Raw genomic sequence first — 25,749 nt, 5'->3', positions numbered from 1 at the left:
CAACTCAGGCCTAAACTTTTTTACATTGATATCACTTCAGTCCATTCGATCAATTTAGGCTATAAATGATTGACGTACGTGTCGGCCGTCCTACGTGGCACAGCTGGTACCGACTAGACATTTTTAATTTTTTTAATAATAAAATATTTTAATTTTTTTCTTTTTTACCTTCCCCTTTCTCTTTGACAACCGTTGGCCATGATCGCGATGGTCCTCCTTCCCAGCGAGGCCCCTCTTGCCAAATCTGGTGAGGCTAACCCTTGCCTAGGTCGGGGTGGCATCACCATTGCGTCGCCGAACAATGCCTAGATGAGGTTGCCCTGGCATGGGCAAGGGTTGGCCTCACCGGTACTCACCCTTGCCTATGGCCAGCGAGGGTAGCCCTAGCCGGCCATTGGCAAAAAGGAAAGGGGATTAAAAAAAAAGGAGAAGAAAAGAAGGAAAAAATTCAAAACTTAGATATGATTTTTTTGGTCAAAAAGCATAAATATGATTAAAAGACATTAAAAATGTCAACGTCGACGCCATTTGTTCCACATAGGACAGTCGGCGTCGAGTCAATAATTTTCGCCCTAAATTGGCTTGATGGATTGAACCGATACCAATATAAAAAAATGTTTAGGACATAATTGGTTTCATTGAAAGGTTTAGAACTAAATTAATACAAATGCAATATGGTTATGACTTTTTTGGTACTTTTCCCGAAAAATAACTAGGTCAAAAGTACTCATGAGCTGTTGAAATTTAATTGTAATATCTAAATTTGGGGCTTGGTTCTTTTCAAGTTCAAGCACTTGAGTTTGTCATTATGTGATACATACATACATACACAGAGAGCGAGAGAGAGAGAGAGAGAGAGAGAGAGAGTAAACACATATTTTGTTAATTTTGCTTTCAAAAATTAAGTTGGAGAACGACTAAACCAAAACCAAAAATGTTGGTAAACAAATTAGGGGTGAAAATGCTAGCATCATAGGCATGGAATTTGACTCCTGCGCTCCGAAAAGAGGTATAGCGAAAATAAAAAAGAAGAGAGTTAGAGATAGCATAAATGGAAAAAAAAAAAAGGAGCTCGAGCTTAGAAAAGCTCCATATCGACCATCAAGACTGCGCTTGGTCATTTGTATTTCTAGTCAAAATAGGATTGGACAAAATTGGATATGAAATCCAGGGATTTTGCCATATTCGATCCAAGATTTGGTGAATCGCAATAATAAAGCCGAATATGTTTATATTATATCATGTTCATTATTTGATATTTACAATATATCAATGTAAATGAATATGAAAATATACAAAAGAAAATTGTAAAAATATCTCATAATTCACCGCCGGATCCGGTAAGAGAAAGAAAATATAACCATTCATCTTTGTGACTATGAAAAGTTTTGTCACTCTCGCTATATTTGTTAAACTTCAACATAAAACACAAAGTTACGAAAAAGAAGGAGGTTTAACTCTTTTTCTACTTTCTTAGACTTTTGATGTGAATCGAAAAGCTAAGAAGGAGACAAAGTTTCAACTCTCTCGCTATTTTCGTAGATTTTGATCGTAAACTAAAAAATTACGGAGTAGTCATGAAACTTCCACATGAGCTAAAAATATAGATGAGAAGGATATGGAGATGCGAATTTTTTTTTTATAGAATTTCATTGCCCCTCACTCTTCGAGAATTAAAAAAATAATTTTCAAGTTTTGATATATTCACTTAAAATCTGGGTTCTTCTACTCCATTTTTACTTATTTTTTAATTATAAAGCTCTTTTTATCATTATTTTGATTCCCTTCCATCATTAATAATAAATTTTTTCATTAAATAATAAAATATACTATTATACTTAAATTATGTAATGATATAGATACTAGGATGTAAATATACATATATATAGACACACACACATACAAACTCTGTATTATAAAGAAGAAAGAAATTAAATTATAAATAAGATTTATAATAGATAAAAATGAAAATTAGTTTTTTTTTATTTTGAGTTTTATTTTTACCATTAGAATTCAAATATATTTAAATATAATAATTATTTTAATTTTATTATATAAGAAGTTTGTTATTCAGAAAAATAGTTTTTATACCATGAACAAAAAAAAAAAAAATCATATCCATCTTTATCCTACCTTCCCCATGGGATAATTATATCCATGCTATACCCCCTTTGTATCCCACTGTATCCTAACCTGAGTATGAATCAAATATAGAATCAGATAAAATTTATCATATTCTGATTTTTATCCTAACTGCCAAACGTAGCCCAAGAGTTCAATCTGAAGCTGTCAAGGCTTGTGAATTCACAAGGCCAAAACTAGTGGGATCTTTCCTTTCACCGACAAAATTTATTAATTCAAAGATGCAACAATCAATCACCTACCACCTAACACCAGAAATATAACCATAATGAAAGCCCAAAGGCAAGGCAAGGAGTATCAGCCCTTCCTCCCCCAATCACCTTGGAGCCCCCCGGTGACTCTTTTGAAAGGAGACTTTCAAGAGCCAACTCCCCCTTTCTATGGAGGAGCGAGCAGGTGAAAAATGATTCAGAAGAAAGGTAGGTCCACACATTAAAACATACATTGTCTGTCCTTTCGTTTAACTATGTTTCTCCCGCTGGAATGTCTGGCTGGTTGGTGATGATGGTCAGTACCGCTCCCACAGAGCCAATTGGCACGTGAATTTCCACTGTCCAGTGTCTACCTCCCCTCCCTCCCTCCCTCCCTCCCTCCCGCTCTCTCTCTCTACATTCCCACATTTTCCAAGGGTTTTTGAAGCCTTTTGTCCGGATTGTCGCTATTGACTCGAATTTCAATTCAAAATATCCTGGTTTTGTTCTATTCCGTCTCTCTCTTCTCTCTATTAATATGGAGTTCCGTGGAGACTGCATCTGCCTTGCAAATGGTGGTCCTCGTTGTTGGTCAAGCTTTAGCATTCCTGAAGGTTAGTGTCTGTATCTTTCCCTAAAATCATCATGCATGTAAGTTCCATCACTTTCCCTTTTTGCTTCTTTCTCTTTTCTTTTTGGTTCATATCTTTGTTTCCGAGAACGTCTTTTCGGGCTTCATTACTTAAAACCAGCTCTTCATAGTTTGCTTGGGATGATCTGGTTAAAATGTTCATGGTGAGGAAGGGGTGTATAGCTCAAACTGGTGTTGATGAGTTGCGACTTGAGAGCGATCGATAATAGTGACGGCGGAAATCTATGTAGAGGAGCTCCTGAACTGTACTTGCTGCTTCTGCTGTATATCACGTTAGAATTTGGGAATCATTGGATGGTTAAGTCCACCACCCGTTGTTCTCTCTTTTCTTCAAAGTTTTGACTTCCACTCGCCTCTTGGGGTAGCTCGGACGGACAATTGTGGAACTTTATGTCAGCTTTATTGTCAAACCCTCCAGCAGCAACCTTGGACGGACGTGGGTCTTGTTCAATGGACAATGATAAAGCATTTGCTTTTGCCTCGCCTGTGCGGTTTGGCTGAGGGGTTCGAAATGGATTTGCATTCATGGATCGAGCAAAACGACCCGGGCTCCGTTCCCGCACCGTCTAAATGCAAGCGCCCTTAATTTTAGACCCCTACTCGGTTTTCCGCTCGCGTTTTACTTGGCTCGTGAAGTTATGACGGCAGGTTTCTCATCCCCCGAGATTTATCTACCTAAAACAGGCTTTCTTGTCATTATAGACAAAGACAAAAATTATTATTGGAAGCGCGCAGCAAAAGACCAATATCTTTACTTGGGGAGATCGTAAAGAAGGAGCCCAAGTCCGAGCACGTCAATATATCCAATCGAACCCATCTTTACTTAAAAGTTTAAACCAATGAGTTATGAGTCAACTAAGGTATATTAACCACTTTTTGGATATGTTAACGGATTTGGACTAAGGCTTCCTTTTGACGATCTCCCCGAGCGAAGGTATCGGACTTCTGCAGTGCACTCCCAACAATTATTTGCTTTGGACCTGGATTTGAGTTAACTTTTTCCTTTTCTTGACTCGGTTGTGTGTGAGATTGAGATAATTGGTTTCTATAAGACTTTGCTAACATAATAGTCTTTGAATGTCCGTGAGAGTAATAATATGTTGTAAACCACAAATTCTTGAAGAAGTGGACCCCATAACAATCTGTAATTATTTGTTATCTATTTTTTTATTGTAATTTCACCGTGGATTAAGGGCGGTCAAATAATCACTTCTCATTTCTGTAATTCTCTTGATTCATATGGGTCTCGGTAGGGTATTAACGCATCTATTTGACACGTCACTAGGTTACAATGAGGCCACTGGTGACCACCCCAACCCCATTAGGCACCAAATTTGCACTTGCTTTATCAACACAAAATTTTATCAAAATTGCCTACTAGTCCCTAGTAAACCTCCATGTATGCACGACATATATACATATATGAACAATTATGTTGGACATTTTCGCATTGCTTTAACATGTGTGTCCACAGTGAGCATGCTGAAACTTAAATAGTAGGCGACGAGATGAAAAGGTCTTTGCCATACCTTATTAGCTTATTCAAATTTAACAGACAAATATCATAGGTTGTAGCATAGACATCTAAGCAAATTCAAAAGTCACTCGAAACGTCATTTGCTTTACATGTATAAGCGCCACCACTAGCCTCCTTTGTACGTGTACTTGAAACCCGAGCTCCTCACCGATAACTGGTTTTGGGGATGACTTCTTTGATGAGGGAGAGCAAAACTAGGCATCATGCTGGATAGAGGTTTAAGAGCAAATTGAAACCGAGGTAAAGGCATGTGCAATATTTTTTAGACCACAAAACCTAGTGTAAGATTTTGTGAGACCACTGCTAACTATTCCAAAAGCTTAAACTGATAGATGAAGGAGTGATTTAATATGTAATTGCTCTATCACCATGGTTATATGTACCAACTTCAAGCCGGTTGGAGACTTTTTCCCATTGGTGTATTGCATGCTAAGTCTATTGTGTTCTCATGAGGAAAATGAAGAATTTGACATGTGGAACTTTTCGTCCCTAATTCAACTTTCTTATGTAGTATTCTACAATCCCCGACTTATTTCGTAAATAAGCATTAGTAAACCTCTTTTTTTCTGAACAAGATAGCGCATTCAAGTGCGTCTTCGACATGATATGTATGGACACTTCGTGTTTCTCTACTACCATAGCAACTGATCCTTAAAGTGTTCTTCGGTATTCATGCATGCTATGTGGTCCTGAGAAGTACACCGCCAGAGATTTATAACGACCTAGCTAATTTTTCATCTAGTTACGCTCAAGCACGAATGTCCTCATCTATTAAGGGGTAACCAAGATTGATCCATCGAAAGTCCCTACCGTTAGAGAAAAGTATCAGGAAGGGTTGCAAGATATAATGGAATGGTTGCGATGTCTTATATGACCTCCTGGTTTCTTTGTTTACATAGGCCATACGAGATTATTTCAGGCGTGTAATATCCTTGATTCATAAACATTATACCTGATTTTCAGTTGTAGAATATCAACAGGTAAGTGGCAAGAAGTTCAGGCTCCTTCCTTTATTTAGAAGGCCAAAAAGGTGCCGCAATTTCTTGCTTAGGGGTGCTGAGTTAGCTAGGGTTTCAGATGCTCTAGAATAAGCTTATTAGCATCTCATATGCGTTCAGGCATGAGCCGAATGCGTTGCTTAATATCTATTTTCTACTACGAACCTCCTCACTACTTAAATTAATAAAGTTCATGCTAGCATGTATTTAGGAAAATCGCCGACAAGATATTTTGATTATGGTGGGCAAATACTATCACATGGTTCAACCTATAAGACTTAGCTAGAAGTTCGCTAACCATTATCCTGTCATTTCACCATCGACCTATTAAAGATTGACGGGATCCAAGGCTTGTTAGGATTTCTTGTTCACTCTTTAGTTTATCAACATCCTAACGAGCTTGGTACTTTCTAAATATGATCGCTCTGCATGCATGCTGCATTATGGATGAATCACGCTCCCATAAAAGTCATACGAATTCCTAAATTCGGGAATGAAGAATCAAAATGTGCTTCATCAAGAACATGCACGGATTCTTCTTGCAAATTCCCCAGCTTTGAAATTTCATTATGTCACCAGATCACCTTGAGAATTGTGATGTCTTTGGATTTGTCTGAATGTTGATAACAATAAAGCCTCGAAGCTTTGTAATCATGTAAATCTAGGAGTAAAAGTTCTTCATGAAGTCTTCTATGTCAATTAAGTGAGTAAACTAAAGAGGAAATCAACACCCCTATTTTACTCCGAGTAAATGACTGTGTCTTAATAGATGGAATGCTTCATTTATATGTGGATTCATATGTGTATATCTGATTTCTAGCTGCATGAGTATGATTGAAGCTCCTATATATCTATGCACTTGATAAGATTTATCAAATTGTATATCACATCTTCAACTAGATTTCTTGCAATTGTAGTCATTACTCATAACTTACAGCGCGGTTGTTGTTGATCACCCTGTCAACACGGTAACTCAGTTTCAAAATTACCTTTAAAATAGAGATACTTGAACTCGTGTTGCATATCTAAGAACTAAAGAGGAACTGCGCTGAAATGATTAGCAACAAGGAGAATATTGATGCTAAGATAATAAAGGGTTAATTTCACATAAATCTTTTGATGTACTCTCAGCTAAGGAAAGATTCATGGGCACGAAAGTTAATGGAATGCAGTCACGTTGTCATTATAAGTACATACATTCACACCTAGAGAAGCACTAAAGTTTTCTTACAAGAGCTAAGAAACGATTAACAAATGAAGTAAGAAAGAAAATGACTATCTTTCTTGAAATAAGAGTCTTATTTGAAGATTTGTGCTGTCCAACGGCAGCGAAAAAATCAACTTCCACGCACAATAATTGCATACTAGCTATCATTTGCGCATCTCGAATTTGCGGACATGGCAATGTGCTAGCATCATCCGTGGGAAGTTCATTTTTTCCGTCGACCATTTGGACAGAACAAAAGCTCAAGCAATTAAGCTAGAGAACCAAATATTTGTACCCTTTCTTCAGGACTTGGGCGCAGCGATTATAGGTTCCATTTTTTCTGATCGGGTAATGGCCCCATTGCAGCTCTCAATTCAGCGTCCCAGATGGCTCCTTGATTATTGTAGTTATTCATAGCAGAAGAAACCATAGGAAGGAAAGAAGTCGCACGCTGATGCTGATTCATGTAGCCATCCTCGTTGATCAGAGAATCCAAGAATGAAGAGAACAGGTCCTCATTATTGTTGTCCATGTAGAATTGAGCATGGCTCTGTGCTTTGCTATGGTGTGACGAAGATCCGGCCATCATCGCTGTCCCATCAAGATTCTGCCAACTCTGATTGATACCGTCCTGATGATCAACCCTAGGGTTTGGACGCGGATCTTGCAGGTTAGTCATCACTTCCTTAGGATCCTTGGTGTTATCGGTTACGGTGACTCGATAGTGATCGCCATTAGTCACTTGAAACTCAGACGCGCTAGGGGTTTTTGGGGAGATTGAAGCCGGTGCAACATCATGGAGATCTGATGTCGGCATGTTGGGGATAAGGTCTAATGGCTTGTGGGTCCTCGGATCGATCCCTTGGCTGATGAGTTTCTTGCTTAGATGAGTGTTCCAGTAGTTCTTGATCTCGTTGTCTGTCCTTCCTGGAATTCTCCCGGCTATCAGGGACCACCTAAATAATCAAGCTCAACCAAACTAATTGGATCAGAAACAACATTAGCTATTGTTTAGACAGATGCCTACAAGATCATGAGTTAGTATATGTGTAAGCGAGTAATATCATCAACTTCATTACGTGCCCAGGAAGGAGAGATCTTTCAGACTATGCATGTGGAGGTTCAGAACATCTCCGAAAAGGATCTGTTTTTCGCTATAATTGGGGGCGTATCAGCGCTCACCTGTTACCGAGCAATCGGTGGAGCCTCAGGATGAGATCCTCCTCGTCCGGCTCGATCTGCCCTCTCTTGACGGATGGCCGGAGATAGTTCATCCACCGGAGGCGGCAGCTCTTGCCGCAGCGCATAAGCCCTGCCCGTTTCGGCAGAGTCCTCCACCTCCCTTCCCCTTCCTTCTTCACATAGCCCGCCAGGACCTCGTCTTCCTCAGGCGTCCACGGGCCCCTCTTGATTCCCACTTTGCTGCAGCACGGCGTTGGCTTGCTCGGCCAAGTCGATGATGACGATGACGATGGCGGATTCCTCATCTCTCTCTCTCTCTCTCTCGCTTCGTCGCTGTGTACGCGAAGGATGATTGATTGTGGATAAAGTGAATTAGGGTTTCGTGGGGGGGAGGGCAGTATATGTAGGGAGGAGATGACGACGATGTCGAGCAGGGGCAGGAAGGAAAAGTTACAAAGAGCGCACACGAGACAGCCTTCATTTCTTATGAATAGGCATATTGAACGGCCAATCAGATTCCGACGCGTGGCGCTCCAATAGTTTATTATATCCGACGTTTGATTGCATGGGCGGCCATTTTTCGGTCGTGTCGCGCGGAACAGGAAATGGATAGTGGGGGCGGGAGAGCTCGAGAGGTCGAAACGTCGTCGTGTCGGATTCCCCAAAATTGAAGAGTGAGAAGTAGAGCATGTCTCATTTGTCTTATTTTATGTTATCCAAATAAAAACGAATAAAAGAATCGCTTGGACTTCACGGCTTGGCTTATCTTTGCCCGCGCATGTTTTGGTTAACTTGACGAAAAGGATTTGGACTACAAATATTTTATATATATAATATTTGGTGCGTAGCTGGCGACAAAAGATCAACAAAAGTGGCATGAACATCAGGATGTGCAGAAAACTTCACATCCTTTGTTTTTTTCTTAACCTGAGATCTCAAGACCCTGTGCCCCCAGAAAACTTCTCTCAATCGATTTCAACCGTGGATCAAGGTAACCGAAGTATGCATCGTCGGTTGAAAATTGACTGCGAGACGAACGGAAGTAACTCGTGTGCGGCGGTGGAGAATTTACGGCGTTTTTCCCCGGATAACATCGTGTATGAGTCGCTCTGCGGGGATGAAGACGTCGCCTACTCCGCAAGATCGTTTTAGACGAGAGATGTAGCGATTCGAACACGCGCCCGATGCGAAGGCTCCTTCCGTTTCGTATGTTTGGACAACCCCTTTCCGTTTGCTGAGAAAGATTTTAGGGTTTCTTCCATTCACGAGGCGACCCGGCCTTCAGGTTTAGGGCGTGTCAAAAACTACTAAACCCTGAAAGAAAGTTTTTACCACTTACATATCAGGGGATGGTTACATTCATCATCTAGGGCCCGACGGTTTTCCATGTCGTAATCTCGATGAGGGAGACTGTCCACTGAATTAGACTAAGAAGTGGAAACTCTGTTCTCCGGCGGTACCGAAGGAAAGTCTACATGATAGAATGATTACGGTAGCCATTGAAGACCATCAAGGAAATTCATAAGTTAGACGTCAAGCAGGCATATAATATAGGCATTTGAGATATGGAGGACCAACTATCGTCGCACCAAGCTACGACAAGACCAAAACGGATGCCGACCGCGACGAATATAGATGATACATATAGCTTTCGGAAAATTCCCCGGCTCGTGTGCACGAGCATGGATCTAACTCCATGTACTTCCACCATTTTTGGACTTTTACATCGTACATAGGATCGATCATGTTAGGCTCATTTAGACGGTGGTCAAACGGATTTCCTTCTTGTCTTGTGTTTTGGTTTCGGGATTGAAAGGTTTGACCGTCTTCGGTCCGCATGCATGGAGAACCCCGTATAATATATGATAAGTCTCCGACCATTACCTTTCTTTCTTTCTTTTTTTTTTTTGGCTGGATCAGACGAAGAATGGCCGCATAAAGACGCGGAGAGGATGCCTAATTTCTCTCTTTTGCGCGCCTTTTGAATTCAACGTGCTTCTAACCATGGCCAACTTTCCGTCTTCCAAAGCGATCTAGTTATAGTACGACTTTGAAAAGTCTCTGAAAATATACGTTATTGGCCAAAAACCACAAAGATGGCACCTCGCCGCTATTTTGGAATCGAATGTTAGGCTCGTCAACGGCGCGTGTAGGCTCTTCTCCGGCGGTGCTTGTGTTTTGTCTGCTTTTTGTCTCCTGTGCTTGTAAACCGAAAGTGGAGGGAAAAGAAGAAAAGACGAAGGTTTGGTTAGTTTCACGAAAAATAGATGATTTGAAAAATATTTTCTTAAGAGTGATCTTTTATATCACCCACGAAAACGAACCAATGGAGAATGTTTAGACATAAATTGTTATCGGTGATGAAAAATATTTTTCATTAACTCACTATTTCAAGCTATGTGATTGATCATTTTTAGGAAAAATATTTTATAAATTATTCATTTTTGGCAAAACAATTGAGCCGTAAAGATAGATCTCTTCCCTCTCGTCCACGTTGTAATGTTGGATGACTCCTCCAGCTTTTCATCCATGGTGGTGCCTTCGTATTGGAATTTCAACTTCCGCCTCTCTTGAAAGATAACTTGCAGCTCTTTGCTAAGCATCTTGAATTCATTTGATTGATTTTCATCTGAGTCTTCTTTTCTTGCTTCCCTCTTTCGACACTTATCTCCTATAAACAAAAATCTTTGCCCCCTTTTCACACCTCTTCTTATCCGAGTAATCAAGATAATTCGCCTCTAATCTTTAAATTGATGTGCTTAAAGGGATGTTCGGCATCAAATGTCAGTACCTACTCTTACTAATGTGCCGTATCAATCACGATATGCTCGACGTAATGTTGGTGCTCACTTTGATCCGCGATTTGAAGGAATGTTTGATAGTTTAGCATTTATGCATGAAGAAAGCATACGCTTGCAAAATAATCACACCAGACATTAATGTGGTGGTAATCTTTGATTGTGACCATTCATCATGTCAAATTGAGATGTAAGTGTTAATATATAAGAACGAATGGCATGAATTACGAAATGATATGTTTAGTCTTTTTATCCCTAACATTACGTTTGTCAATGCATGTGCAACTAGCACTTCAGACAAATAGTTCGATAACAGACATAGCCCTAGATTCTTGCAACCCTCCACTCTCGCGGGTAAATCATCAAAAAAAATTTATTAAACATATTGCGTTCGTGTCAATTCAGTCATAAACATTTTAATTTGATCAATTTAGTCCTAAGTATTTCGACAATTGAATTTTTTCAACCAATTTTGATCGAAAATGACCCGGATGCCGGTTGTCCTATATCGGGTCGCCGACGCTGATGTGGAAAATTATTGTGATTTTAAAAAGTAATTTTTCATATGTTGATTTTCTAGTTTGATTTTCCTTTTTGTCTTTGCTTCTTCTTCTTCTTTTTTTGTGCCTGTGAGGGTCGCCATGAATGCCTCGCTTGCGGCTGGTGGGGGCCGCGAAGGCACTAGGCAAGGGCGAGGCCACTATGGCCTTGGGCAAGGCCTTTGTAATTTCGCCAACACAAAAGAAAAAGCAAAGAAAAAAAAAAGGAAAATCAAAATAAAAAATCAATATAATCAAAAAAATAAAAATAATGAAATTACAATAATTATCCACATCAATATCGACGATGCCACGTAAGACAATTGACATTCGATTTTCTGTCGAAATTTTTCATGCGTTCGATGGCTCATGGAGCCATGGAATTGGGCCACTTCATTCTTCCCTTGGTTAATTTGATTCGTTCCATAAGTCCACTACTCCCGCATTTTTCTTTCAACGAAAGTGAAATATTAATTTTTCTAGTATTTGACTTTATTTCGAAATACCCTTGAACTTGATCGCTTTGACTTAATGACTCCCATTCAGTTTCAGGTTACCGGAAACTATTATCATTTTTTGTGGAAAATGACTTTTTGAGAAATATTGTCGGTTTCAGGTTTCATTTTCTGCGAAATAAATAGAACCTTGCTTTCGAGAAAGTTCGTATGGGAAGGGAATTCAAAAACTGTCAACAAAGTTTTAACTCTTTTTTTTTTCCAATTCAGTCATTAAACTTTTAACTTTGCCAATTGAGTCATAAACTTTTTCTTATTTTCTCAATTAAGCTCACCGCTTAATTTTGGCCAAAAAACTACGATGTGAAACGGTCGGTCCTAACGTTGATAATTTTTTATAACAATTTAATATGATTTCGAGCAAGGGCTTCCTTCGCCCGATAGCCGGTGCAATCGTCTCCTACTCAAGACCCGACAATGGCCTACAGAGTGAAAAATGGAAACATAAAAATGAAAATGAAAATGAGAAATTTTCTACGTCGGTTCCGGCCATATCATGTAGGGCAATCGATGCTGACTATATCGCCATGTCTACGATTTCCGATCAAAATTGGCGGGAAGAACTAAATTGATAAATTTTTAAAAAGGTTTCGGACTAAGTTGACAAATAATCAAAATGGTTATAACTAAATGGGTACGATTAAAAAATTAGGACTAAACCGACAAGTTGCCGAAAGGTTTATGACTAAATTTGTACAACTGAAATGTTTTCAACTGAATAGGCCGCCGTACAATAGGTTTAGAATTTTTTGGACAATTTTCCCATTTAGAGGGTTACTATCAATGAAATTCCAGAATGAGAAAATGCATGACACATCTATCCCGAACTAATTTTTATCTTTAAAAAAAAATTAAGCTCAAACGAGTACCTCTACACTAAATCTATCGTCCACATCGGGTCTCAAATTGCTAACGGGCGCTAGATTTGGGTAAAACGTATTGGATTAAGATGTTTTATGAGATGGAAATTAGTTTTTGGTAAGTACATAATGTAGAGTGCCAGATTGGGATTGTTAAAGCTAATGACCCAACTGCAGCATGATCCAAAAAAATTTCAATTTTTTTTTTTTTTTGCTGGTTTGGCCAAAATTGAGGAGGAATATTCAAGTAGCCCACAGAAACAGTGAAGAAACCAAAGAAGATACGAACGGATGGACTGGACAGATGTGGCGGGCCGTCGCTTTCGATCTCCGTCTTCTCCTCCTTGTCGTTTTTCACGCCTTCGCCGCCAAGTCCGGCGAAGCGAAATTCGTTTTCATGATCCTTCTTCCCCCACGAGGATGGACGCTTCGTTTGGAAGCATCGTCTTCGCCTCATCTACCCTTCAAGACTTGCTTGCCCCTTTCTCTTGTCTCCTCAGTTAGTAAGCAGGCCTTCGACGGCGTCCATGGAATGGACCACCTTCACTATTGCCGCGTTGTACCTCCTTCCTTCCTTCTCTTGTCAGCAGACTCTCCGTATCGAATCGTTTTCATGTACTAATTTGAAAACCCTAGACGAAAAAACAAAGGAAGCCCCGTACGGTTGATTGCCGAAAAAAATCAATCATGGGATTTCGGAACGGAGATGTTGTTCTGCTTGGTCCGATTTCAACGGGTCGAATTTAGACCGAAGCTGACATTGTATATTCACGGCATGAATGTATGAGAAGAAGCGCGGAATACTATGGAAAAAAAGAAGAAGTATGAGGTGAAATTTTTTAGCTTATGTTTCAAGCTAATTACAAGCTTATGGTATGCTGGCACGAAGTGTAATTCTTAATTTGGACGTGCTACTATTTGGCTCACCAAAAAAAAAAAAAAAAACAAGAATTGAGAAGAAAAATAAAGAGGGAAAAGGAAATATCTACGAGCCCAATCAAAGAGGTACATTATCCAGTGTGGGCCCACTTTGGACCACCCTCCAATCCAATCCGTCGTCTTCTGCAAGGATAAGCCCAACCCCCTCTCTCTCTCTCTCTCTCTCCTCTCTCTCTCTAACTGCTTCTGTACTCTTCGTCTCCCCTGCATCAACGCGCCAGCGAAAACACCCATTGACGATGGGTGAATGAGCGCTTCTTCCTCCATGAAAACCACCTCCGACTCCGCGACGCTGAATCGCATCCCTCCGACCCCCGCCCTCTCGAGAGATGATGGACATTGACGAGTGGGAGCTCCTCGCCGTCGACGGCCTCCTCGACTTCCACGAGGACGGCCGCGGCGGCAAGATCTACTCCCGCCGCCGGAGCTGCCACTCCCAGAGCGTCCTCGACATGGACCACTTCCGCTGCCCCTCTCCGCCGGCGGACTGGATCGTCCCCGCCGCGATCGGACTTGGCCCGGAGGCGGCCGCGGGGCCTCCGGCGGTCAAGGGAATCGCCGATCTACCCGCTGAGAGAGTCAAAGCTCCGAGCTTGGGGGGCTTGGGCTCGGGCTCGGAGCGAGAGATGACGCCCGGCGCCTTCTTCAAGAAGGTGGCGAGGGACAAAAACGAATTCGTCGACATGACAATGGGGGGAGGCGGAGGCGGCGACGGAGAGGAAGAGCCTGTCCTCGCCGCCGAGGATGAGGGGAGAGAGGGAGGCGGCGGTGGTGGTGAAGGACAAGAGCGACGCCACGCGTGAAGTGGGAGAGGCGCTGTGGGAGCAGAAGAGGAGCGAGGGCGAGGGCGAGGGCGAGGGCGAGAGTAATGGGGTGCATAACATACTGAAGAGAAGCTTCACTGGGATCGGAGCTCTGTGCTCGTTCGGAGTGGCCGCGGCGGCGACGTTCTGCGTCCTGATTCTCGGAAGCCGTCAGGGGAACAACAGGCAGAGCCAGCAGAAGCAGAACCTGCGGTTTCAGATCTACAGTGATGATAAGGTCAGAACAAAATCGATTCTTTGGTAACTGCACATTGTATATCTCTCAGAATGCATGCAACACATAGCTTGGCTTTTCCCATTAAGAAATCCCGCTTCCTTCCGGCGATGTTTGGCGTTGAGCCATCCTCGACCAACTTTGGTGGCCCTTTAGATTAGTCCTTAGATAAGATGTGGCAGAAAAACAGAGCACGACTCTATGATGAGAGGCTAAGTCCTTGAATTTGCCAGAAGGATAATCCTGAAACTGAGTAAGAAGGTCAACAATAAGATATGCATGTGGTTGGTGATGTTTTCCGCATTTGAGGAAGGTTGAAGAATACAGTTTTTGTGTTTCCCAGAAAGTAGAGACGGGACTTGTGGTCTAATTCGACCTATTACAAAGAAAATGTAACATGCACAAAAAGGTCCCTGTTTTTTACATGCTCGAAACATATAATTTTGATTCAGGCACTTGTTGACACACATGGTTCCCCCTCTTGGTTTAGGGTAAAACATATAAATTCGTTTTTTTTTTTTTTTCGCGATACTTGAAACCTATCAAACTTGAGTAGCTTGGAACTTTGTGTGTGTGCAGAGAATTAAGAAGGTTGTCCATCATGCAACCAAACTGAACGAAGCGATATCTGCGGTGAGAGGAGTCCCGCACACCCGTGCTCACATCATCGTCGGTGGCTACTACGATAGCCTTTGAAGTGCGATGCAAGATACTTCCTCGGTCAGGTCTCAGGACCCCTCCTGATATGCCATCTTGTATGTATATGAAAGCTCGCTGTCTCCATATGTATAGTAACATTGCAAATCTCTAGTATCTTATAGTATATCTGATACGCCACGGTTGTATATATTCTGAACAGCATATTGTCGATTGTATGATTGTCTGCAACATCTAAAGTCCGGACTCGGCAATATTTTTCTAGTGCTGCTGTATGTTGGGAGCTGTAAGCTATACATCTGCTGGAGAAGGCATTATTAGTCCAGCTTTTGGTTTCATGTCGACAAGTCATAAAGCTTTTGTTTTGAAAGGATATTGGAGGTTGGCGGCATCCTCCTTATTGCTTTGATGACTCACGCTAGAGGAAGTTTAGTGGGACATGAGTTGGCATTTTCTTTCGTGTCGTCTAAGGAATGATCATGAGTTGCATAAGGCTTGTACGACCTTTTTATCTAGTTTTTATCTGTCATAATGACTTTTATCACTTATTCAAATGGTCAGTTCAGTCCATGAGGAATCTGCGCCCCCCCCACCCCCCCCCCCTTCTTCCTTGAAATTGGTATAGACGCCATTGATGAACTATCTGAGCTTCTGAGATCAGGCTAAACAGCCATGGCAGACAGTTCTTGAAATCTGCCCTGTGTAGCTGTCTGGGCCGGAAAGATATTTCTATGGGGACATCAAGGGAGAAGAACGTGACTGGTTAATGGAGGGGGACCTCCGAACAAATGGGTCTTAAATCTTGAGTCGGATGTCTTGCTGATACGAGTGAGTCCCACGTATTAACGAGACAAGCTTGCTCAAGTGCCCGTCGAGGTTGGTTTCTGCGAATTATCTGACGAGGGTGATGTTGGTGAAAGGCGTGGTTGCAGCATTGTTCATGGGGGAGGAAGTATGGATAGAAGCAGAAAATTGAAAAAGAGAAGGAAAGATGAAAGAGAACTGCAATAAAAGGAGGACGTCTGTAGAAATGGATAATTGGATATCCCTGCGAAGTCAGGAACATGTTCCAATTGTAGGAGTGAAGGCCCCGAAGGGTGTTCACGATGGGGACCATTTGGACAAGGTCACGAGCAATCTCTCTGGAGAATATACCGTTACGGAGCTTTCTCTAGGCGCTATCTTAAATTTGTCCCTAAGGAGCGTAAAGCGTCGAACAAATCGAAATAAAGAACGGGTTTCTTACGGTCAAACAGGGTGGATCGATTTAGATTTGGGTCGGGTCAAATATGATCCGATTCATATTGATTTATTTAACCTATTTTGATCCTTTTTCATACGGTATAAATTTTATGACTCATACCCAATCTATACAGCGGCCCGCCGCTGCCCCCCTACTGTCGCTGTGGCCCACCCGCCGCCGCCGCCGCCACCCTGCAATTTACGACACTAATAAACCGAAAATGTCTCCGCAGGGGGCTGCAACATGAACTACCTGTCGGTTCTGTCCCTGCAATTTAGATCCCCCAGCTTGCAACCTTTTCTATATTTCGGCTGATCAGGGGTTCAATGGCTCGTCTGGCTACTGGTGCTATTGCTATGAGCCAATCCAAGCTGGCTTGTGGTTGAATAAGTTTCCAGTTATTTGTCGATCACATTTCTGGATACCACTTCAATTACTGCCTTTGTCCCTGGCAACGCAGCGGCGAGACTTGGCTTAATGTCGTCCCGTGCTCGGGGCCGCCCTTCCCTCTCGGCTCTCACTTTTTCATCGCCTGCTCATGCTGTTTCTCCACCAAAGGTCATTCTTTTGCTTCTCCCGAATCGACTTTCTTCTCGAACCAGCGAGCCTTACGTCGCCGAAACTTCAGACATCACTTGTTCTGTTCGAGTTAGAGACACAACCATGGATGGACAACAGAAGCGCATACCCTCCGATAGGCAGTTCGTGTTGTGGCCTCCCGCGGAGACATTTTCGGTTTATTAGTGTGGTAAATTATCAGAGAAAAACATGTACTCTCTCTCCAATCTGTGCAACTTTGCTGTTATTATGTGATATGATGCTAGATTTTTGCGACTGGTCATGATTCATCGCACTGAGAACTTTTATTTCTCGGGGCTGCGGCGGCAGTGGCGGCGGCAACGTCTCAAACATTTGCCAATTTCATTGGTGTTCATTTTGAGTTAATTCATGAATTTGTCGGTATCACATGGACGTCAATGATGGACGTTTACGGTCAATTCTAGGATATCCAAAATTGTTCATTCCTTCTTCTCACCACTTCATACCATAGGTGAAAACCTTACCACGGTAAGAACAAAACGTGATGGATAAGTCGATCGATTTCATGAATCATGGGGAATGTCGAGCCATTTACAGTCCACAGATCATGGGGATGCTTCGCCATCCCACTTTACGAGTCCGACCTTGCTCGTTTGCATTTCGCCGGAATGTCATGATGGAAATACCATTCGTTCGTCTATTTTTTCAAAAGATACAGGAAATATCATTTGGTGTGCCGAACGACATGGTATCGATTTGTTTCTCAAAACGTAAATCCGAGCAGACAATACATGGAAATTGCCAAGTAGAAAGAAACTCTACGGGACACGATCAGCCAAGAACAATGTCTAGAATCAGCATTAGGCATGGCGATTGTTTTAGTAAGCAACACCATCAAGAGTTCTTCAAAAAGAGGAACTGCTTGTACCAACGTATGTTCATGGACAACGCATCGAAAAAGGCCGTCCTTGAAATGATGTTCAAACACAAAGCTTTGGTTATCCGGTGATACGACACACACTAGTCGATGGATACCGAACATCTTACCCTTTAGGTTCTTGATTTTTCTCATAACGATGTGGTTTTGAGTATACAACAGCGTCGATTTTGTCGTGGTAGACGTTTCAAAGACGAGTCGGCAGTGCATTTATTTCTTCTTTCTTCCTAAACTCGGTAATCGAATGCAATAACCATCAATGCAATCAAGCAAACGTTCTATGTAAGAGAAGAAATGTCATTATTAGAATTGACCAGTTAGGAAGGGGCACAAAGCGAAAAGAGAGAGCAAAAAGGACAAGCAGAAGATAAGAGACCGAAGCACAGACACATCAATCCTGAGTCATCCTTGATTCTCATTTTGCTTTCCAAGAGTGAAATGAAGCACCCGATTCTCGAGAAAGATGCCGACGGAAATCCGGGCTCAAATCCGTTGGAACGAAAGCCGAATGAGACACTAGGACGGGGTCAGACTCAGATGAAAAGCCTGAGAGCGAGCCCGACGATCAGGGAAGCTAGAACTGCCGGCACGAAGGCAGGGGCATCCGAAGCTGGGCTAGGCGCAGGCGCTTCGGCAGCCGATACACTTTGGATGGCCGAGACGGCCATCACGGCGATCACCACGGCCAAGAACAATCTCATCTTCATCGCCTCCATCGCAGGTGACCGTCGCCGGCAAATGAATACTTGCAACAGCAAATGAAAGGCTCTACTTTTGCAGGCTCGATTCAAGAGAACAACAAGCAGCTTGCAACTTGATGAGAGGGATGTGAGATTATTTATGCAAAAGGAAGAGTGGGCGTGGTTCTCTTTTTTTTCGGGGGGTGGGGTTCTTTTTAAGGCCTGGTTATAGTTGGAAGACAGGGTGTTGTCTCAGGCTTTGTTGGTGTCAAGACAGCTATTTTGACACCAACCATAATACCTTTTGTAAGGAATAAGATCCCAACACCTCTCCAACTTCATGTTCTTAATGATCAATCAAAAAAGAGAGACAGATAATATCTTTCAATGTATAAGCACGGGTTTCATATTTTGTAATGGGGCAGGCCCATAAAGGGTAGGAAGAATTTTTATGGGGTAATCGTCCAAAAAAATCCTAAATCTATTGCACGGCGGCAAATTCAATCATGAATCTTCAATTTGTGTCATTTAAGTCCTGAACATTTTGACGATTTGTCAATTTAGTCCTAAACCTATTGATTGTGCTAATTTAGTCCCAACTCTTTTGAAAGTTTACCAAGTTAGTCTCAAATATATTATTCCGATAATTGACCAAAAGGATTATATTAATAAATGGTCAAAAGGGTTAAAACTAAGTTGGCAAATCGTCAAAAGTTCATAACTAAATTGGCACAATTAAAAGTTTTAGAAATGAATTGGCAAATTGTCAAAAAAATTTAAGACTCAATTGACACAATTAAAATATTTAGAACTGAATTGACCACAGTATGATAGGTTTAGGACTTTTTGGATAATTTTGTCGAATTTTTATTCTTCATTTCTTCCTAATGTTGTCTTTGTTGGATTCTGACCACAAGCACTTGCCGATCTGTATATTCATTTGAGGATGAGCTACCAGATGATTGGAATGTACATGTGCCAATTGCCGTTTCATTACTGCTGGACCAAAAACGAAGAGAAAGGAACTATAAAATGCCATTTTGTCGTTACAACTGTAGCATATCCGCAAATACATCGGGCGGTGAAATGAGTGAGCCAACTGTACATGGTAAATTTTCTATCAGGATGTTAAAGAACAACTTTTGCGGCTTCGAGAAAGATTGCAGTCTGACCAAACGCAAGCAATTCTTATTCCCAGCTGGATCCTGCAGGATTGAGGACATTTTAGCAGTAAACAGAGTTGGCCTTTCGAACTTCCAACACAAAAAGGAACTATCTAGGATCATGAGGATACTAGATATACATCATGCGACAGCACAAATGAATGGCATAGAGGAGACGATCAGCACAAGTTTATGATGCCAACAATAAGACGGCGCAGAGCCTTTTTACGACCTCAATTAATAAAACCACTTCTCAATGAAAGTAGAAACCTTACGTCTTTTAATGCACGTAAAGTTGGGAGTAAGCCCCAAAAATTCGCGAAAAAAATTGCTCCAAAAAATTTATGGAACGTAAAGTCAATTCAGTTAGAGAGAGTAGTCAATGATCTCAATGGCCTCGGTGAAGTTATTAACCGTCACAGTTTTCAAACAATGTCCAATTACCTGATAAGACCAGTCATTTAAGGGGATTCCAACAGATAATATCCATGTAAAGGTTGGCATAGTGTCGAATGTGAAATGCATTCGAAGCCATCTTTACTTTGTCTTTTTTCTTTATTTTGGGATGAGATGATAAGTCCCCATAAGGGAGCCATCCGCGTTATGATATGCTGAAGCGAACAGATTCCGGAGAAATATATTACCAAGACATGTGCAGCTCTTTATCCTTTAACTGCATTATCAACTGTCTTGACCCTTTGCAGCTTGAAGCATTTCCACTACGAGGGTCTTCACATCCCTGAGAAATGCAAGATTAATTCAACTTCCATCAGAGAGGTGGTAGCGTTTGGTTCAATACATGAAGTAAGAAGTAAAGGTTCCATCCCCACTTTTTAATTGCCTCCTGTTCTAGCATAGTCATGTGTACTCGTTATAACCACCACAAAATGAAGTTCTGCGAACGAATAATCCATGATCATGAAATCATGAAAAGAAAATCTTCACAAAATCAGTCCTCCTGTTATTGCTGACCAAATGAAGCCGGCCCTTCTTACCCCCACCCACCTCCCATTTTTCCCCTTGGTTAGGGAAAAGAGAGCAAAATCAAGGTATACAGTAACTACTGTAAAAAGGTACCTGATAGTTTGAAAAAGAAAAGGTCGAATACAAATGACAACATGGACTAGGGATATACAATATCAAGAAGCTACCAACCTTTCTGCATTAGATTTGCAAATAAAAGCCTCCAAAAGTCTTTTAACACCTATAATGCATGAAAAGTTCTACTCTCTCTAACATAACATTCCGCATGCATTAAGATCGAGATCTTTACAACTATCCATAAAAATCCGCACACCTGGACCATCTTCAAGAAAGAAGGCAATGTTTGACAATTTATGGCATAACCCCAAGAACAACAGCTTTCAAAAGAAAAAGGGACTAAATTTCTGAAGTTAACTACTAATAGAGGGGAAGCCTATTATGCGCCAGGGATGATTTCCTCACTCTCTACTCAATAGACAACAAGGACAGAGAGACAGGAGCCTGATGCAAACAAACAAAAGAAACAAATAACTTAAAAAATTCATTCACTTGGGATGCCCTTATAATTAGAGGGAGCCAGCATAAATAGTATAGGTTTACATTGGCAGAGGGACTGTCCAAAAGTTTTGCACCAGGGCATGAGTATATGGACAAAACTCTCCATGAGGACTTAATTATGTACTACGCTTTGACTACTGCAACGAAGTTAAGCGAATCGCATAACCACCCATGTCCTATATCTATTGCATCGCATGCAATAAAAAACTGAAGAGAAGCTGAGAAGTCCATTATGATAAGAATGTGATATTGCCGAAAATATTAAAAAGAGCAACATAAATCGGAAAATCAACCTTACATGAAGGTCTAGGAGATAAGATAAATGTAAATGCCATACTTTCTATCTGCAGCTTGACGTGGAAAAGGGATTCGAAGCTTGAAATTACTTCCTTGACATGTTGCCTGACAAAGAAAAATGAAAAACAAAACACTATGTGAGAGAAAAGGAGAAAACCAAGCAGTAGAACAATGCATGTTAGCTTAGAGTCAATGAAAACTGAAGGATTATTTGTACAGGCCTCAATGAACTCAACGATGAATTTTTTGAACTATGAAAGGAGGAGCTGGGGAAGAAAGAATACCTTGACATTAAAGCCCAGGCTATCCAGATCCAACATGTAAGCAGAGTCCACCTGCACAAAACCATACCTCTGTTTCAAAAACTTCACATCCAAGAGATGCGAATTCATATGCCATTTCAAGCCATTGAGTTATTACAAACATACAACAAGATTACATATCTTGACCTCATTCTTTTACACCAGAAGTACAAATATGCACGTAAACATTGTGCAAGTATCTATACGCAAAGAGTCAGAACCTTGAACATTTGTGCCAGACAATTCATCCTTTTAGTACATAAAGATATGTCAACAAGGTGAATATCATGAACACAGGGTAAAGCAGTGACGCATTCAATCTTAAGAACTATATGTTTAAGGTTCATAAGCTCAAATTGCTTTTAGCATATGATCGAAATATCTTGGCAAATCCTAACGCACATAATGAACTAAGCTATTATTTAGTAGTAGTAAAGCACATTCGGGGTCTACAGTCTGTATATGACACCATAGATGAACCGCATAGTGATTATTCTTATTAGAACAAGAAATCTTTAATTTCCACGCACCTAAGCAGACAAGAGAAATGCAAAATGACTAGTAGGAGAAATGAACATCCTAGGACAGAAATAGATTAGAGATACAAAAAAGAAGCTTGTGCCACAAACTACTGAGAATACTATATAGGCAATCAAGAATTATCTCAGAGGTATCCCCAAATATTCTCACATTAGTCATTCTTGTGCCTTTGAACCGTTCAACATGCATATCATCCTGTGTGCTTCTGTTAAGGTTTAAACTTTACATCCATGTCTTTATCTATTGGCTAGACTTCTGAGCCTTTGATCCACCATATGACACACTACAAGCTGCGATTTATCAGCTAATAAAATGTGTTTTCCATCCCATTTATAAAAACGAGGTTTAGGATTCATACCGGAATAGAGGTCCAGTGTCTCACAATGAGCTTGGTATCTTCAGCATGGTCCCTATTCATGTGAGACTGACAATCAAGGAATCAGTTAAATGAGTGAAAATTGTCATTATCAACAGGGATCGGAAAAATATGCAATTAGTGTTTACTGTAACAGGCTTAGCAAACTGTGCAATCGGGTCCACTTTTGCAGCCTTGTATTCCTCCCTGACAAACTCTGAGTGTGACGAAAAATTAAATAATTCAGTTGGTAAATCAATAATGCAAAGTCTTAAGTGCCAAACGAAGCACCATGGAAATGCACACAGTACTCAAAAAACTAGGAGGATTTCACCTCATTTTTAAAACCGTAGACTAGTACAAAGAAAGCTGTGACACTTACCTCCGGAACCTAACAAAGCTGTTGCCACCCCAGAAACAAATCGCACGGCTCTTGGTTCAATGCGCATAAATTGGAAGTCACCAAAATCAACCTTCAAATTAGAAGGGAAAATATAACAAGCAGCTTTAGATAGTTCAACCGGAAGAGCTTATCAGATTAGAAGAAATATATTACCCAGAAAGCATTTGGATGCTTTGACAGATACATAGCACGGGCACTTTCCCGATCTTTTTCAGGGACCTACACAATTGACAGCTCACATTTACCTACTCTGGATATAAACACGACACTTTCAGCATCACTAGCAAAAAGAAGTACAATGGACTACACAACTCACGCTGATGGCATCACCATGCAGAGTGATCACCAAATCAGTCCTATCCTCAGGATCTCTAGCAACTAGAAGAGAGCACTTGGAATTAGCCAAAAGGTCCTGCATTAAGTGAGCTGTCAATAGATTAGAGTGATTTTCAGAGACAGGGATAGTGAAATTAAAACAGAGAAGCAGGAAACTTCAACAAGCTTCTCAGATAACCCAAATTACATACACCGTGGGACAAGAGCTAAACATGATTTACAAGTACGATTGCTTAGGATATAATCAAATTATTCTGAAAGTAGCTCTACCTATAAAATGAAACAATGTCTATATGACTAAGCACCAAGAAAAAGGCCAATTGCCAGAAAAAACTATAGGTCTTCAATCTAATCAAAATGGCTAGTGATTTGTTTACTCACTTTAATGATAGTTGGATTAACTCGACCTATTTTTAGATGTTACATGTGCTTGTAGCACATGTGCTATGTTAACGATAACAGGACTTTTTACTCATTTTTATTATCATCACATTAACAAGACCCATTTCAAGATTTTACACGCACTTGTAGCGCACATGCTACTTTCAGGAACTAACTAACAAGATTCCCATTGCAAGAAACTTATACACTGTCACAGGAAGCATGTACGGCCTTCCTCTAGCATGGAGATTTTATAAGGACTAAGTCAAGATTTAGAGTTTAAACCTTAGAATGGTATGCCAGGCTGCTGATTGCTAATATTGGAGATCCATCCGCGTCACAAGCAAAGTCAACCATTGAACCAGATGGATAACCCTCTAGCCTCTGCAAATCAAAAGAAAGTGAGATCATTTCCTTATGAGCCCTGAGGACATGATCAATTCATAACGTGACAAGGCAACAACTGCAACATCAGATATCAATCAGGAAACATGGCTTCTTGTCAAGAAGGACTCGATGATGAATATGTACAATATGCTAAGTGGGGCAAAAAAAAAAAGACAAAAACATCGCGTGACATGGAAAAGAAGAAAAGTGCATGATCATTGCCTGAGAACATCGGAACATGCCGCCAAGTCCAATCAGAATGGTCAAAAACAGAGAAGAACCCACCCAAGTTTTACTGTATTTGTGCACTCAGGTGAAAATTTTCCCAACAATGATTGGTCAGTCAATCTTCCAGCAAAAAACTCACATGAGAAAACGTGGAGAGCATGCCACGCACGCTGCAGTCGAGCACCGTCCGGATCTCCTCCATGGGCAGAAGCCGAGCCGCCTTCTCCTGCAGTACCAAACACTCAGTGATCACTGTAATCAGAGAACCCACTCAAACCCACAAGTACAACTCCAGAATAAGGACGTCCACAATGCACATCAAAAGGGAACAATAATCGTAGACTTATCGAATTCAAACCAAAGGAACTAACTACAAGTGAATGAACCGATCAATCACCTGATGAGCTTGAACTAATTGGAAAACATCAACCTCGCTCTTGGCATCTCCAGGCGACACAGTCTGCTATTGCCGCACGCACACATACATTCAAAAACCAGGGATTAGCACCCAATTCCATTTCGATCGAATCGCGTCGACCCACCAGTCACTCTATATCTCTAGACACGCATACCAACACCGACAAGTAAATGGAAATCGGGAAAGAGAAGAAGAAGTCAAAAGGAAGGAGCTTTGGAGGAGGCGGAGGAGGAAGCAGCAGAAGTGAAGCAAAACGAACCTGAGCGGAAGAGGCGGCCATGGAAAGAGGAGGGCGAAGAAAAGGCGAGAACTTGGAAGGTTTGGGAGGGCAGAACCGGAAACGAGGAGGTAAGAGATGGAGTGGACCGCCATTTACGCGGGTATATAGAGAGGAGGGGGACGACGACCAGGGCGACACCAGAGTTCTCATCTCCGGTTGCTTCACGCACAGTCCTACACCGCTTCACCCACCACCTACCTCTTATTACAATTTCAAAAACAGCTTTTGTTTTCTTCCCCCCCGGTACTTAAATTTTTATTAAAATAAAATAAAATTTCCATCAACAAGTACAAAATTTATTTATGTTAGTTTTTTTTTTATTTATATGCAAAATTCAGTTATCATAATTAATAATTTCGCATATTTTTATTTGCTTGTCGTTTGGTGTCCATGTATATAACCGCATTAGACTCGAGCCGGCCTGGCCGGACCCGGCCTGACCTGAAACCCCATCAAATGAAC

The 25,749-nt window shown here is 41.2% G+C and overlaps 3 protein-coding genes and 1 long non-coding RNA gene across 8 annotated transcripts; 2 read left to right on the top strand and 2 right to left on the bottom strand.

Annotated features, from left to right (window-relative positions):
- Positions 1-5,376: 5,376 nt before the first annotated feature.
- Positions 5,377-13,728, bottom strand: LOC115737743 (transcription repressor MYB6-like). The gene is made up of 4 exons (XM_048282339.1): positions 13,706-13,728; positions 7,910-8,226; positions 7,076-7,683; positions 5,377-5,502 (listed from the first exon to the last, which is right to left on the bottom strand). The coding sequence occupies exons 2-4, from the start codon at positions 8,212-8,214 to the stop codon at positions 5,438-5,440; spliced, it is 978 nt and encodes a 325-aa protein (XP_048138296.1). The 5' UTR covers positions 8,215-8,226; positions 13,706-13,728; the 3' UTR covers positions 5,377-5,437.
- On the top strand, positions 7,267-9,278 carry LOC125315926. Its single transcript, XR_007199230.1, has 2 exons — positions 7,267-7,397; positions 8,901-9,278. It is a non-coding gene; the product is annotated as an uncharacterized LOC125315926 (long non-coding RNA).
- Positions 13,610-15,747, top strand: LOC115737744. 2 transcript variants are annotated; one of them, XM_030670065.2, is made up of 3 exons: positions 13,610-14,601; positions 15,178-15,325; positions 15,435-15,747. In XM_030670065.2, the coding sequence occupies exons 1-2, from the start codon at positions 14,305-14,307 to the stop codon at positions 15,292-15,294; spliced, it is 414 nt and encodes a 137-aa protein (XP_030525925.2). In that variant the 5' UTR covers positions 13,610-14,304; the 3' UTR covers positions 15,295-15,325; positions 15,435-15,747. The 2 variants fall into 2 exon arrangements, with proteins under 2 accessions (XP_030525925.2, XP_048138297.1); XM_048282340.1 differs by having other exon boundaries at positions 13,612-14,601; positions 15,178-15,747.
- A 3,921-nt stretch (positions 15,748-19,668) lies between these two features.
- On the bottom strand, positions 19,669-25,480 carry LOC115737625. Of its 4 annotated transcripts, none has more exons than XM_030669829.2 (13): positions 25,267-25,480; positions 24,987-25,052; positions 24,729-24,815; positions 24,260-24,358; positions 23,574-23,669; positions 23,411-23,476; positions 23,237-23,327; positions 23,004-23,071; positions 22,858-22,923; positions 21,942-21,992; positions 21,698-21,762; positions 20,463-20,557; positions 19,669-19,860 (listed from the first exon to the last, which is right to left on the bottom strand). In XM_030669829.2, exons 1-12 carry the CDS (start codon positions 25,435-25,437, stop codon positions 20,500-20,502), a joined length of 984 nt encoding a protein of 327 aa, XP_030525689.2. In that variant the 5' UTR covers positions 25,438-25,480; the 3' UTR covers positions 19,669-19,860; positions 20,463-20,499. The 4 variants fall into 4 exon arrangements, with proteins under 4 accessions (XP_030525689.2, XP_048139190.1, XP_030525690.2 ...); XM_048283233.1 differs by having other exon boundaries at positions 22,882-22,923; XM_030669830.2 differs by having other exon boundaries at positions 24,987-25,049.
- Positions 25,481-25,749: the final 269 nt, after the last annotated feature.

The sequence above is a fragment of the Rhodamnia argentea genome, chromosome 7, assembly GCF_020921035.1.
Source record: "Rhodamnia argentea isolate NSW1041297 chromosome 7, ASM2092103v1, whole genome shotgun sequence".
In the NCBI taxonomy this organism is placed as follows: domain Eukaryota; kingdom Viridiplantae; phylum Streptophyta; class Magnoliopsida; order Myrtales; family Myrtaceae; genus Rhodamnia; species Rhodamnia argentea.
This window is presented reverse-complemented; position numbering and strand designations above follow the sequence as displayed.

What these genes read in the sequence shown, in the direction of transcription:
- LOC115737743 (XM_048282339.1), bottom strand. Translation starts at nt 8,214, where the DNA reads ATGAGGAATCCGCCATCGTCATCGTCATCATCGACTTGGCCGAGCAAG. An exon ending in CACCGATTGCTCGGTAACAG is followed by an intron (nt 7,684 to 7,909) that starts GTGAGCGCTGAT and finishes TTGATTATTTAG; the next exon opens with GTGGTCCCTGATAGCCGGGA. An exon ending in AGCTGCAATGGGGCCATTAC is followed by an intron (nt 5,503 to 7,075) that starts CCGATCAGAAAA and finishes CTTGCCACTTAC; the next exon opens with CTGTTGATATTCTACAACTG.
- LOC115737744 (XM_030670065.2), top strand. Translation starts at nt 14,305, where the DNA reads ATGAGGGGAGAGAGGGAGGCGGCGGTGGTGGTGAAGGACAAGAGCGAC. An exon ending in AGATCTACAGTGATGATAAG is followed by an intron (nt 14,602 to 15,177) that starts GTCAGAACAAAA and finishes GTGTGTGTGCAG; the next exon opens with AGAATTAAGAAGGTTGTCCA.
- LOC115737625 (XM_030669829.2), bottom strand. Translation starts at nt 25,437, where the DNA reads ATGAGAACTCTGGTGTCGCCCTGGTCGTCGTCCCCCTCCTCTCTATAT. An exon ending in TGCTCTCCACGTTTTCTCAT is followed by an intron (nt 24,359 to 24,728) that starts GTGAGTTTTTTG and finishes TTTGATTTGCAG; the next exon opens with AGGCTAGAGGGTTATCCATC. An exon ending in GCCTGGGCTTTAATGTCAAG is followed by an intron (nt 21,763 to 21,941) that starts GTATTCTTTCTT and finishes TTTCTTTGTCAG; the next exon opens with GCAACATGTCAAGGAAGTAA.